The following is a 14,815-nucleotide window of genomic DNA, read 5'->3' as shown; positions in this document are numbered from 1 at the left end:
TGCTGGGATTCACACGACGTTGTAATCGTTTTTCTTCATAGTGGATTTGAGTTGGCGCGGCTCAAAGTGGACGTAGACAATATATACAAGTTGTATGTATTGGTCGAACCACTATAAATCTTGTGTCTTGTGAGTTGATTTATTTTTCTCGTATTATTATAGTTGCTTGTGCTTGGTTTACTTATTATTCATCATAATATCTCAAGATCCGTTATTCCGCGGTTGTCAGTGATTCCCTAAGAAAATCCCGACATGATACTCCTAGGCTGGTTGCTAGATCGATTAGTTTAGGTGTGATGTCAAAAAACTTGGTATCCTTGTGTCAAATTGTCAAGTTTGATTAGTAGGACTGTAAGAGTTGATATTTTCTTATAGCGCATTTGGATACAAATCTATTTCTGACTTCTTCTCCGAAAATCAAAATCAGAAGCATAATTATTTTGCTTCACAAAAAGTTAACTTTTCGATTTCTAAAATTCCTTTTGAAATTTTACAGCTAAACTGACTTCTAAATTTTCGACTTCTAAAAATCAAAAAGTTACTTCCGATGTGCTATCCAAATTAATGATATAGTAACTAGACGAGAAGAACTGCCATATCAGACGGTCCCATAGACATCGGGTGTCCAAATGATCGTCGCACGAATATTCACTACAAAGAAAGTAACAGAATGACTTTCCTCTCAAATCTCAAGCACCCACTTTTGAGTGTAGAAAGAAAAGAAAAAAGAAAATACTGTATGATTGACGTTTAACATGTCACTCATGCCTAACGAGCTGCTTAATTTGGCACCACCATTTGGCGAGCTATATTGAAATTGTATGTATTCTACATTTCAGTAAACCCTACAATAAACCCTACCATAAAATCAATCACGGAAAATCGAAAATGGGATCTTTGATACCTGAAACAGCACGAAAGGTCTTTACATCAGAAACCCTAAGATCAGCAGCAAAACAATCAGAACGTCTTCATATTGTTCCTCTCCGACTTCGTAGAGCCATTAAGAAATACCTTCGAGGTTAGTCAACAACAACAAAAAAAAAAAACTTCTTTTGCAATTGAATTCATTATATCAACAAGTTAAAGAAGAAATATGTATTGTCTTATGTCTTTATATTTTTAGTTGTAGTTACAATGTGTGCTAAATTGTCTGTGTGAAATATATAGGTTCATATATATAATGTTCATGTCTTTATATTTCTAGTTGTAGTTACAGTGTTTGTTAAATTGTCTGTGTGAAATATATAGGTTCATATATATAATGTTCAGTTTCCATCTCTTTGATCCTGTGATAGTTATAGTTTTCTTAATTTGACTGTGTGACTTACAGAGCAGGAAAACCCGCATATGAAGAGAAATGTACTGAGTTTAAGTCAATCTTTTGCTAATATAAAGAGTGATAATGAAACCCTGAATGCAAGTACCTCGAGGGCATTGGTTGAAGACCCTTTGAGATCCCAAAACCAGTTAGGGAAAAGATGGAAAATTAAGACTTCCTATGGTGATAGTGGATTGAAGTACAGAGATGTTGAAACATTAGCTTATGTTGCCTCTCGAATGCCCGCAGTTTATTCAGCTTGTCATAGAATTTTTAGAGAGGTAAAAACCCTTATTTCAAATTTTCTTTTTCATTTTTCTTTTTAGTGAAAGGCTAAGAGGTTTGAGTTAATTGTTTGTGTATTTAGGTTAGGAGGAGATTACCTGGTTTTGAACCTACTACTGTTTTGGATTTTGGGTCTGGTACTGGTTCTGCTCTGTGGTGAGGATCTGGTTCACTTTCTAAACTGGGTTTTACTGCTTTGTAGTTGCTTGTTTCCGATATTTTTAGTTGTGAAAACTATGCAGGGCTCTGAGGGAAATGTGGCCTCACTCGCTGGAGAAAATTAACTTAGTAGAGCCATCTAAGGCGATGCAACGAGCAGCTCAAAGCCTTATATCAGGTAATTAAATTGCACTGCACTACTCAAGTATCTAATAACAAAGAAAAAAAATATCCAGGATCAATAGTCTTCCATGCTATATAGGCATTGGTAAAAAAAAAAACTCAGTTTTGTAGTGAAAATACTATCATCTTAAGTATTCTATGTCCAAAGTTGTGTTGTAAAAGGCGCCACCTAGGCGTAGCTTAGGTGACAAAGTGGGAGTTTTGGTGCCTAGGCGCCTCATCCGGACAAGGTGCCGAGTTCTAAGTGAAGACCTAATTAACCAACCTAACCTTAAATATAGCCCAGAGGCTTTTATTTTGTTAAAAAAATCTTGCGCTCACTTCTTTCACTGAGATTAAACCCCACTTATTGTCTTTTGAGTAATATATCACCTATATTAAGTTTTCTTGCTGGAAAATAATGTATGACTAGCGCTTGAGTCCATATTTTATTCTCCAAAGCTGCATCATATGCCTCATCCCAAAAAACATAGGTCCAAATTTAGTGATATTCCTTTCATGTATGGTAAAGGTTTTTGCTGGTGTTTGATGCTTTAATAATCTCTTGATTTTTCTGTGTTTGATTTTAAGGTATGAAGGGCTTGCCACTTATTAAGAGTTACGATAGCATTCAAGCACTAAACCAAAATATCGATAAATCTGAGAGGGAACACGACCTCGTCATTGCAGTAAGTCTCCGTTCCCTACATGGGTTTGTTATCTGGCTTTTTGTGTGTGTATTTGTGTTTTTTTGATGACACATTTGCTTAAATGATCTTATGATTAAGAATTTTTTGCATTTGGATCTTGCTAAATTTTTGCGAGATGTGTTGAACCGTTTCATTAGATGGGTCGGTTCTTTTTAAGTTCTACAAAGTGTGTGTGCTGGAGATATTGTGTTTCCTCCTAATAAAGTTAATCTACACAATTAGACAGTCTATGGATGGTTAATAAAAGGTTACACGTAAACTAGCCACTGCTTAAAAACAATTAGTACTCAAAATCTTTTCCTACAGATATACCATGTCTCCTTGTTTGCCTCTCTTTCTTTTACTTCATCCTTCTTGTTTTCCCCTGCATCTGTGAGGCAAGGGGAAGTGTGTTTGAGCCATCGAGTTGTGAGCCTATAAATGTCATGAAGTGGTTGTATCAGTCTTCTAGTTCCCTCATCTTCTTTTGATGCAATTTCTTCTTCTGTCTACTTTTATGCATGAAAAGTTATTTTGGCTAATTTTTGCTTATTTGCTGTTTCAAAATCAAGTCGTACGTTCTTGGTGAGATACCGTCGCTCCAAGATAGAATTACAGTTGTTCGGCAGCTTTGGGATCTTACACGAGATGTCCTGGTATGATCACTAACTATAATGTGGATGATCTTTATGTTTGACAAAATTTGACATGTATCTCTTAGACCCAAAATGAACTCGATATTCTGAATTGTTATGACATTATGGGTATTGGATATATACTTGATTGCATTGGCCCTTTCCCTCGCCCCTTAGCTATAATCTCACTAATCACTAAAATTTGATCATTTTGAATCTGTTACTAGTAGTGGCCTTATGAAGTAAATTTGGTGTATCTGGTTCCTTTCTAACTCGCATAATCAACTGCTATAATCAACCTGTAGTGTATTTTGATTAATGGACTAGATGGTAGGACATCATAGGTGCAGAACATATCTGTTGTGATTTTTGCATTATTTGTATTTCTTAGGCCTAAAATGAACTTGATTTCTAAAATATAATGGGTATTGAATGTGATCTTGGTGGCATTGACCTTTGCCCCCGCCTCTTATTTATAATATCACTAATCACCAAAATTCTATCATTTCGAATCTGTTACGAGTAATGGCCGTATGTAGCATATATGGTGTATTTGGTTCCATTTTGACTCACATAATCAAGTGCTGTAATCAACCTATAGTATATATAGTTTAAGGACTCGATGGAAGAACATTATAGGTGCAAAATATATTTGTTGTGATTTTCGCTTTATTTGATTTTCTGAACGAGGTTCCAGTTTGGAATAGGTTTTGGTTGAGCCGGGAACACCTCAAGGGTTTGACATCATATCTCAAATGCGGTCTCATATTCTTTGGCTGGAAAAAAGGGTAAGAAAATGATTTCTTTAGTCACAGTTACGCGATTGAAACTTGAAAGTTTATTTAGGCTTACTAATTTTATGGTTCACTTTTTAAGAGATGCCGCAAATCTAATGACGCTTCTTCCGATGCTCTGGAGGACCTAAGGAGTTCAAAAAAGGGTGCATTTGTTGTTGCTCCTGTGAGTCTCTTTTATCCACATCTTACTTTTTCCCCTTCTCTACATATTATTTTACACGTTGTTTTACAACTCAGTGTGGACACGATGGAGCTTGCCCTCTAGAAAATACTGGAACATTTTGTCATTTTGTTCAACGCATGCAGAGGACATCTTCGCAACGTTTGTACAAGGTGAAAGTGCACTTCAAACAATGTATTGCTACATAGAATCCTTCAGTTCACCTTTTCATATTATTTGCTGTAGGATTTTTTTCAGTTACTCTCCATATTTTAATAAATGTTAGAGATTTTTTTTATGCAGCGTAGTCAGATTCTTTATAATTTCTTGAATAGAAGTAATCTCGAGATTTTATTAATTTCTATTTTTATATCATCTCTCATTATTCTCAGAGATCCAACGGTAAACCTTTACGTGGTTACGAGGATGAGAAATTCTGCTTTGTTGTTCTTAGAAGGGGGCAGAGGTCAAGGCAAGTATCTTTATTGCAAAAAAACCTTTTTTTCTTTGCAGTAGCAATATTAAAGTTCATGTTTCTTTTTTTTCTTTTTTTTTTTAGTTTGTCTAGGCTCTTGGCAAATTACAATAGTCTGTTTAGGTTCTTGATGACTTGATTGCAGTAATTGGTGTGTGGTTTAAAGTAATTTTAGGTTCTGGATTGCTCGAATTTTGAATTTCAAGTAACAAGTCTGTAGCACAGGACTTGGTCTATATGTAGCTGTGACTAGGTTAGACCTAAGGAAACTTTGTAGCCTGGAAATGTTTTTGGCCGTCTTCATCTTTCAAGGAAATTTGACTTTGAGTGGATTCACGTGGAAAATTCCAACCAAGATTATGCATGATTACGCAGTTTCGCAGTGTATAAACCTGTCATTGTCTTTTCACTTTACTAAATCATAACTAATAGCTGTTGATAAGTGTATTCTCCTTTAATGGTTTCGAAACATTTGCAATGATATGCTGCCGAAGTATGATCCAAATTATGGTACCTTCCCTTACTATTTTAAATTTCACTTACATCATTATGGATGGTTGTTGACATAAAGGTGTCATCAGATATTTTTCTTTTAATTGCATCATTCTTTTTTGGTGTTAAAAGTGATTAATGTTTAAGATTCTGTGACTAAGACAATAAAAACAAGGTTAAGTTATTGGACAAATATCTGACACAGAAATATTTTTGGTTGGGTTATTTTTTGTTTGTTTTGTTAAGCAGTGTCCAGTGGCCGCTTGATGATACAAAATTTGAAACTTTAAAGGAACTAAGTGCCAAAATTCCTGAAGAATTTGAGAGTGACTCTGGTAATTATCTCTTCATTGTTTTAGTTAATTCAATTGTTTTGTTGGAGCATAAATGGTACATTTATAAATTAAGGATTATACCCTTTATCAGATGACCGATTTGATTTTGGCGAAGATGAGGAAATGTCAAACGAAGAAGATCCAGTTTCCTGTAATTCCGATGTTCCAGAAGATGCAGCAGATAAAGATGACGAAGAAAATTTAGTTCCCTACAACTCTGATGCTTCAGAGGATGCAGTGGATTCAGAAGATGCAGTGGATAAATATGAAGACGAGGAAGTTGAAGAATGCCCGGCTGATCTTGGAACTGGTTGGGGTCGGATTATATTTGCACCCATGAAAAGGGGTAAACAAGTTATGATGCATGTTTGTCGATCCGTCAAACAAGATGGTTCCGAGGGTGCTTTGGAGCGTGTTATTGTGACACGGTCTAAAAATCCCGCCTTACACCGTCTAGCTAAGAAGTCGTTTTGGGGAGATTTATGGCCCTTGAAGTGGGAAGACAAACAGACGGCATTATCCCAACAAAATAGGGCAGCCAAAAGCAAAAGTTTGGTACCTCCCCTTTGATATTACTCAGTAGGCAGTTCAATTTACCTCTGTAGCAGTGTATGCAAATTGAAAATTTACCCAGAAATCTTTGGCGTTTAGAATAGCCAGATATCTTTGCATCTCATATGTACATAATGTAGCTTCATATTCGCAGGAATTAGTAATAACCTGGCCTGCAAGCTACAAGTGCAGGTTTGTAAAAGATTTAATTTTAGTTCTTTCTTTACTTTGTTTTGAATTTCTTGATAAAGTTCCCTCGTACATTAACCAACGAGCAGTGCTATCCCGCACGACCTTGCGGGATACCTTCCCGCAAAAGCGGCTTCTAAGTCGTTAGATCACTATGTCCTACAACTAAAATCCAGATCCAGAAGCCTTGAACCCTTTAGGGAAAATGGTGGGTACCGAAGTGAAAGTTGTGGGTTCTAAACTGAATGTAAATCTAACCGTTTATTTGCTCATCCAACATCTTAGAAAGCTTTCCCCCAAAATCGTATGGGATAGCATTTGTCTTAACCAATTGCCAAAGACAAATATAATGCATGTTATGTATCTATCCACGCCACGACCATCCAGTACACTACACTTTACTCATTATATCAGATTTGACATCCCGCAATGGGTTCACCAACGAACCCTGATTTTGGGCATACTGAAATCTTACTAGGCATACTGCATAAAGACAAAAAAGGTTGTGAAATAGCAAAATCAGATTACCCCTTAACCCAATTTTTTTTAATGGCAATTCTGCCCTTTACGTATTAGTGTTAGTAATATTGATTAGTGATTAAATATTTTGTTTAGTGATTAAGATAATTTTCAGAATTATAAAGGTTGTTTAGATGATTTTTTGGATCATGGTTCGGCGAAACAAGTTGAGGTTCGGCTCACATCTATGAGCCGAATCTACCAATTGATGAACGGTTCGGCTCACTGAATCTGTTTACTGCATGCGCGGAACCTATAATTTTCAATTCCAACCCTTTTGCTAGAGACTAGTTCGGCTTATATGAAAGTTTCATAGTAAGCCGAACAACATCCTGAATAGCCCGGAAAAAGAATAGTTACTGGTTCGGCTTATATTTCGAAAATCGTATGAGCCAAACATCAATTTGTTATTTTTTGGGTTAAAATATTGTTATTGGTTCGGCACATATTGAGAATATCGTAATAGCCGAACCTCGTAAATGTGCTAGGTTCGGCACATATTATGATTATCGAATACGCCGAACCCCTATGCATCTCTATCTGTGACTAGTTGAAATTTCATGCCGAACTGTTCATATACACTTACAGGAAGCTTTTGCGAAGAACAACTCGGCTAAAAACGCAACTCAATTTTGAGCCGAACCCAACACTGTAACCGTCATTTAATCGATGAAAAACAACAAATAGGAGATTGGGTTTGTAAAACTTACTTTCTTATCCTCATTTCCGGAGTTGGAGATGCAGTTGGTTCAATTTCTGGTTCAATTGGTGGTTGATTTTCAGTTTCTACACCTTCATCTTCAATTAGTTCTTCTTCTTCAATTGATCGATTAGAAGACGATTTGGTTGCCTAGTCCTTGCTTTTCTTTGTACGATTCATTATGTGGTTGAGTTTAATCGACGATCAAATTTTTAGGAATTGACAATTAATCACGATGATGATTTTTTTTTTCGCAGGAGGGGGAAGAGTTCGGCTAGAGGAGGAGGAAGAAGAAGAGATGTTAAGGGAAACTGATTTTGATTTTTTAGAAAACTGATTTCAGATTTTTGTATTAAGATTATATAGACAATATAACTACTCATAGGGTACCCCTTATAAGATCATCCAAGATGGGACTATTATTTTGTATGCCTAGAAAAATTTAGGTATGGCCAAAATCACGGTTCTCACCAACAGCCCCACCAACCTTTTTTGTATTTTCATTTTTGTCATGAACTCATGATCACGAGAAAAAGACCCTTTTCTTACCTTCCCAAATTTAAAACTAGAGCAATCTACATCTTTGTGGCCATCAAATCAGGCTGCTTTTCTTCGAAAGATACATGTTGGTGAGCCACCACCCAAATGGATATGAATTCCATTCATATTCTATTGTCGCTGGTTATCAAGTATGCCATGCTGTTTCAGTGGCACTCACCGCCCAACTGGATAAAAACTTCAATTCATTGGAAGGCCTACATTCTTTTTTCCGACCCACCAAGCTTTTTGCCCTTTTATGGTGCCTTTTGCCCCCTCAGACGTAGAGAAAGAAATACGCCTATGTTAATATGCCTTGGCTAGTTGCAGGATCAATCAGTTTAGGTGTGATGTCAAAAAAATTGTTATCTTTTTTGTTAAAATGTCAAGTTTGATCTAGTAGAAGTTGGCATTCAGAGCCGTCTTATGGACTAGGCCAGCTAGGCTGTTGCCTAGAGCCTCAATTTGTTGATTTTTTTTCTTTTTATCATGCAAGCATACTGTCTATTAGTATTTTTGTTGATAGTCATATTTTCTAGCTAGTTGTTATTGAAAGCCGTTTGTTTTGTAACTAGTGCGTACTAGTTTCCAATTTCATTTAGTCATTATTTCTTTTTTACACTTTTATATAAGAACGTTTGAACTTGCTACATGTAATTCTCTTTAACTAATTTAAGTATCACCTTCCCGGTAAGTCCATTTAAAATATGAGAGACTCAAAATATGATGAATACCATTGGCAGAAGATCATATTTTAACAAAGTCTCGCCATTTTCTAAAACATATTTTATTAATTTAAACTAAAAGGATTACGTTACCCTCACACCCATGGAGTCATCAGTTACATATTGTCTTAAAAAGCGCGTATATGTTGTTCCCTAAACGTGGTTTCAAAGAATTCTTGTTGGTTTCTGATTACTACCCGATTTGCTAGTGCATCCGCCTCCTAATTGGCCTCTCTATAGATGTAGTGCATTGTATGATGCTGAATGGATTGCAATAGGTCTCTCATTTTGATCATATGCCATACACTCCATTGTGTCTTGATCCTTGTGGTGTTGAAATTGACTAGGTTTTGTAGTCAGATTTTTGTCTATTGTATGTTGTTGTTCTAACAACCATAAGCATGCTCCATGTATCGCCACTAAAACATTGGTTATTCCCAGAGGTTGTGACATTGCTACGATCGTGGTAATTGAGCAGTTCCTGCAGAAAATTCTCACTATTAGTTTTATGTTAAAATTAATAGAAAAAAATACATACAACAAAAGTTATCAAAATTAGAAAAGACCAACACGTCTAATATCAATTATTTGAAATCAAGATCGCTTTCTCGCAACTGAACAAAGATTATGGAACTTGGTCATCCATTTAGATCAAAAGTACTTTGTGATGCGCATCAAAGCAATTAAGAGGAACTAGAAAAATGCAGTTTTTGTGTGTGTCTGATTTATTTTCATGGTTAGAGATAAACTTTACGCTATTAGCGAGTTTTTAGTAAATAAAAGATCAATCCATCAAGAATTTGATGAATCAGTTATTTTAATTGAGATTGAAATTTAGGGATTGTTTTTGATGAGGATACCATCGTAAGAAAAACTCGAGGGTCGCACCAGGAAAATGCATGTCCATTTGCTTTTGGAAGCATGCTTCGCAAGCATGTTACCTTAAGTGTATTTCCAGACTTAACTTCTCACTGTTCCAACTTATCATTGTTCTGCGAAAGGTGTAATGCCTTAAAGGCTGGTGCTGATGCATCTTGGTATGCATCATTGACTTCCGAGTACCGTCTATGCATAACGTATGCCTTGGACTTGCGCATAGACCATTGCAATGCTTTGGCATTGAGCATAAATCATTCACTGGTCTTGCTCGAGCCAAGGGTGTATCAATCAGGCTTATGAGCATCAAAAGAATTTTATTACCCCACCAAGCATGGCAACAATCATCTCTTGCATCGCAAAACCGAGCCAGATGCTACGAGTTACCAAAATATCGCAACCATATCCCTAGGTAGATGATATGATCGACAAAATGCTGGACCACTAATGTTGCAACTAATTGCGGCTGCCAACGTACCCTACGAAGAAAGGATGAAGCACAAATTGTAAATCATAAGTATTCGGGACAAGCAACTAAAGCTAACTCGTATTTCAAGGCAAATTCCAAGCATAACCTAGTCCTCTTAGGCAAATTGGTCTTTTGCAAATGATAAGCAAGAATATGCACCATTGGCCTTTTTTTCGTTATGCACCGTAGTGGTGCATCCTTAGTTTCTCAACACTGCAACGCCGTTGGCCAATATTCCTCTTAGCACGCAACATTATATTGAGATAACGCTTCATCTCATTTAAATGATGCACCTTTGAGCATGCGCCATACTAAAAGTGCGAGTGTTACAGAAAGTTCAACAATTGTCGAAACAAGTTTTTGGACATTTTCTACCTTTAGATTTACGAACATAAGATTTTATGTTGATGAACTCAATTAGAAAAGTGTCGGGAGAATCTTTTCTAATCAAGATTCGCAAATTCAAAAACTAGGTTCGCGAACTTAAGTAAGTTTGGGTTCAGGAATCTTTCTCCTCCACTAGGTTCGCGAACTCACAAGCCGGGTGTGGGAAAATTTCTTTGTCTTCAAGTATTGCGTACTTAAAACATAAGTTCGCAATCTAATATGTATAAATTTCAAATATATTTGTGAACCTATACTTTCAAAAATCATGAGAGAATATTTACTTGATGTTAGTTTAAAAACAGTGTCAAACATGAACTTGACATCAAAACTTCACTAAACTTTAGCAAACATCTGATCTATGACAAGAACCATCTTTTTGCAATTCGATTATTTACTAAAGTCTTTGATTTTTCTATGATAGATAAATAGAAGGGGAAACAGTCTGAAAGAAAAATCAATCATTTTTACTAACCTTTGATGAATTTCTTCATGTAATCTTCAATCTTTAATTTTTACGAGTAACTGGGATGAACGTAAGAGTTTACTACCTAATCTAATCTAGACCGAAGCTAACTTAAGTATGTTATAGGTCAAGAAATAGTTTTGGCGTCTAAATTTGACAACATACTTTCCATATCAATGAGTGGAGGTTCAACCGAGCATTCTATCTAAAAATATCTCCCTTTTATCAATTTTAATGACAAAACTTTTGAAATACATATGGAATTTTATAAGTTTAACTTTCGGTACAAACGCCAAGATGCGTTCAACTTTAATCTTCTACGGTTCTACATGTGTTCGTTGGGTACACGTAATTGAATATTCAGCAGTGATAGATAATATCTTTGATATTCCTAGCCTTCAGAATTTGCATGGATGACTTTCATTTCGCGTATGGTTGTTCTCCCAATGAGTAGTATCGTTTGTCCTTTTTAAGCACAATATATTTTGTCAAACATATAGTGATACTACTTCTTATTTTGATATGTACTCCCTCTTAGCCTTTACATGTCAATTTTTGCTAAATGGGACGATGAGCACACATATTAATTAACTCTCTCTGTAGATAATGTTTTACAAAGCCATATGTCATTAGTAGTAAACTATTATTGTTTCTCACCCTCTTTGTCACAAAGTTGACAAAGGTGATGAAAATTGGGTTCCTCGTGAATTAAGTCATTATAAGAACAATACACTAAGAATATCATGTCGTCAATGATGATTCCACTAAGTTTCACAACTTAGTTTCTTTCACCTTAAAGAGATTAAAAGGACTTTTGTTTCCAAAATTCCACAAACACACTCCCTCTAAAGATATGTTAATTAAGCTCTGGTTCAATTAGGAACTCACCTCCATTTGATGGTATTCTCAAAATAGAACAATAGGCGATGTTTTTACTAGAAAAATGATTTTCTCGGATTTTAACAAATCTCACAAGAAAATATAAGACAAGGATCAATGGTCAAAAGTATTCATCTTTACTTATTCAAGCAAGAACATGAGAGTTATAAGCATAACTTTTGAAGATTATCTGAGATTGGACACAATGAAAAAATGGTAGAATTAAATATCATGGAAAACAATACATACATATTACAATTATCTTCATTAATTTATTTACTATACGCATTACTATTTGATTGTCTGAATGTTTCGCACATATTAAAAACATAATTTGTGATAAAATCTTATTACTCATAACTTTTCTAGTACACCATGATTCTTATTTTTTTCGTTTAAATATTTTTTCGCATACAATGTTATTATGGATTTTTTGGTAAACATTAAAAAATAAAAAACAATTTGCTCTCATTTCAAATAACCCGTATAAATACAAATATTAATTTGAAATGTTGTTTATTCTCTAAATTCCAAGAAACGGAGATCAAAATTGTTTTTTATATCATATATAGATAAATTTTCATAGGAGCGTATAAGCAGAATGTTGTTTCGTAAAAAATCTTACATATCTTTACATTTAGTGATATGTATGTATTACAATAATATATAAGAATATGGTAAAAATGTGTTTCAAAAGTTGTGTGTGCAAATAATAATTGTTAGTTTCATATATGTATGACCATTAAATTTCTTTTTAATAATATATTGGTGCACTTAAAAGGCCCAAATTTAAAGGCACGCCTAGAGCCTTCAGAAAGGGTGAGACGGCCCTGTTGTCATTTTCTAAGAAAAATGACCAGATGAAAAGAGCTGCACCCCTTAGAATGCGATCATAAGAGGAGAAAAATATCAAACGGTCCGATAGATAAATCAGGTGCCCAAATGACCATCGCACTAATCACGCAAGAATATTTAATCAATTCCGCATGTAGATACAGGAGACACATTTCATCAGCATGTTACAACAAACAAAAGTCCAACAAAAAAATCAAACAACCACTTTGAGTACAGAAAGATAAGAAAATATGATTCACATTTGACAAGTCACTCGTGCCTAACATGTTGCTTAATTTGGCACCACCATGTCGTAATATTACTTTGCTTAGGATGTTTTCATTTTCATTTTAGTGATAAATTTGTGCTTAACTCGCTTTTGATTAAATTTCTGTATTTGGTTCGGTCATCAAGTAAATGTTGTTTCTTTTAGTAATATGCCGTCACTCTCACCAACCAAATGGATAACAACTCCAATTTTAGTACGTGTTTATAGTTTGTGTACACTTGCAAATCCTCCATGCCCTTTACCGGCCGACCCGTTAGTATTTGCCTTTCTTTTTTTATTGTGCCTCTTGCCCTCCCGCACGCAGAGTCGAGATACGTTGCTAGAGAGTCGCTAGTTAAGTAGCCAGGTCGATTTATTATCATGCTTTTGCAAGTTAAAGAGTCAATTAGTTTATGTGTGATGTCAAGAATCCTTGTGTCAAAGTATCAACTTCATATAGAAATTTTTATTTTATAGGAAAAAAGTTGACTAACGCGCTGCACCCCCTGGAATGTAATCCCAACTCTGCAACCATTGACATGCAACTTATCATGGAATACAAAAGTACCAAAAGGTCGTTAACAATGGAACACCGGAAGGCATGTTGACGAGACGACTTCCTTGGGCCTTGTTTAATATGATAAATCCTTGGTGCCCAAGCTTATTCCGAAGAATTCAAAAGGGGATAAAAAGAGAGGGACACGTATAAAGCTCTAAGGATCGGGTGAAAAACTGAGTTGACTGATCTTTTGTCAAAAAAATTTCTTTCATTTTTATTGATTTCAAATGGTTTCTCGGTTAATTTACCATTGATTATTTTTTTTTTGTTCTGAGATCTCCTGATTTACATGGTTTCTTTAGTTTTTTATTATTTTGATTGTTTTCTAAATGTGTAACTAATTTTCTCACATTCTTCTCTTATGTTTGCAGTTACTGGATATCTCAAAAATGGTGTTTACCATGTTTGGAGTTGTGATTGAGGCGTTTGTAAAAGTTTTCCTGTTGCTTTTTGAAGCTATTGTGTTTCTCAAGTTTTCCATTGTTGAAGCTCTGGAAGTTCATCTCTACCGATTTACACCAACAACTCACTGATTTGGAAGATTCCGCGTCTGTGACAAATTCAAATTTAAAAAAAATCTGTTACAAGTTAGTTCCATTTATTACTCTAGTTATTATCGGAATTTTATACAGCTATCCACTTTCCTTTTCTGCAACAAATTTTACAATGGAAAGTTATGCTCAGTCAACTCTCTTTGCCCAACCTATGAGATACTAGGCAAAATATTTTTTTCAATCAAATTTCTTCCCTGGATTTTCTTGGTTTAAGAAGTTATAAAGTTCAAGTCTTTTTCTAGTTTAATCAACTCAAACAATTTTTTTTATAATTACCGGAAGATATTTCTCACTCAAATGGTAGAAGGTAATTCTGACGCTGTTTCTGATCTTGCTGAAAAATTTATGCAAGTGTTGATGGTGGTTTTTAGCTTAGGGTCAAAATCGTAAAACTGTACATCTGACATGACGTCACTATGACCATTAACACATTTATTGAATCAATCATCATGCCTACGTAAGAATTAACGGGGTACCCTTTTTTTTTTACATGGGTCATGTTCCACGGCAGAACCCTTAATACTGACTGACATCATCTATGCCAAACCCTAATTCTCATGCTACCGCGCCAAGGCATGCCAACCATGCCAGCCGAACCACTGTGCCAATGGGAGACCATGCCATCCACGTCACCGGGACAAGGCATGCCAACCATGCCAGCCACATCTCCGCGCCAAGGCATGCCAACCATGCCAGCCGCACCACTGAGCCAATGGCATGCCATGCCATCCGCACCTCCGCGCCAAGGCATGCCAACCATGACATCCGCACCTCCGCGCCAAGGCATTCCAACC

The 14,815-nt window shown here is 35.7% G+C and overlaps 1 protein-coding gene across 2 annotated transcripts; it reads left to right on the top strand.

Annotated features, from left to right (window-relative positions):
• The first annotated feature begins 667 nt into the window (after positions 1 to 667).
• LOC113283181 lies at positions 668 to 6,300 on the top strand. Of its 2 annotated transcripts, none has more exons than XM_026532355.1 (12): positions 668 to 1,021; positions 1,334 to 1,602; positions 1,689 to 1,762; positions 1,849 to 1,943; positions 2,519 to 2,616; positions 3,189 to 3,272; positions 3,959 to 4,039; positions 4,128 to 4,211; positions 4,286 to 4,381; positions 4,601 to 4,680; positions 5,425 to 5,510; positions 5,584 to 6,300. In XM_026532355.1, exons 1-12 carry the CDS (start codon positions 889 to 891, stop codon positions 6,078 to 6,080), a joined length of 1,677 nt encoding a protein of 558 aa, XP_026388140.1. In that variant the 5' UTR covers positions 668 to 888; the 3' UTR covers positions 6,081 to 6,300. The 2 variants fall into 2 exon arrangements, with proteins under 2 accessions (XP_026388140.1, XP_026388141.1); XM_026532356.1 differs by having other exon boundaries at positions 669 to 1,021; positions 5,602 to 6,300.
• The last annotated feature ends 8,515 nt before the right edge of the window (positions 6,301 to 14,815 follow it).

This window comes from Papaver somniferum, chromosome 5 (genome assembly GCF_003573695.1).
Source record: "Papaver somniferum cultivar HN1 chromosome 5, ASM357369v1, whole genome shotgun sequence".
In the NCBI taxonomy this organism is placed as follows: Eukaryota; Viridiplantae; Streptophyta; class Magnoliopsida; order Ranunculales; family Papaveraceae; genus Papaver; species Papaver somniferum.
This window is presented reverse-complemented; position numbering and strand designations above follow the sequence as displayed.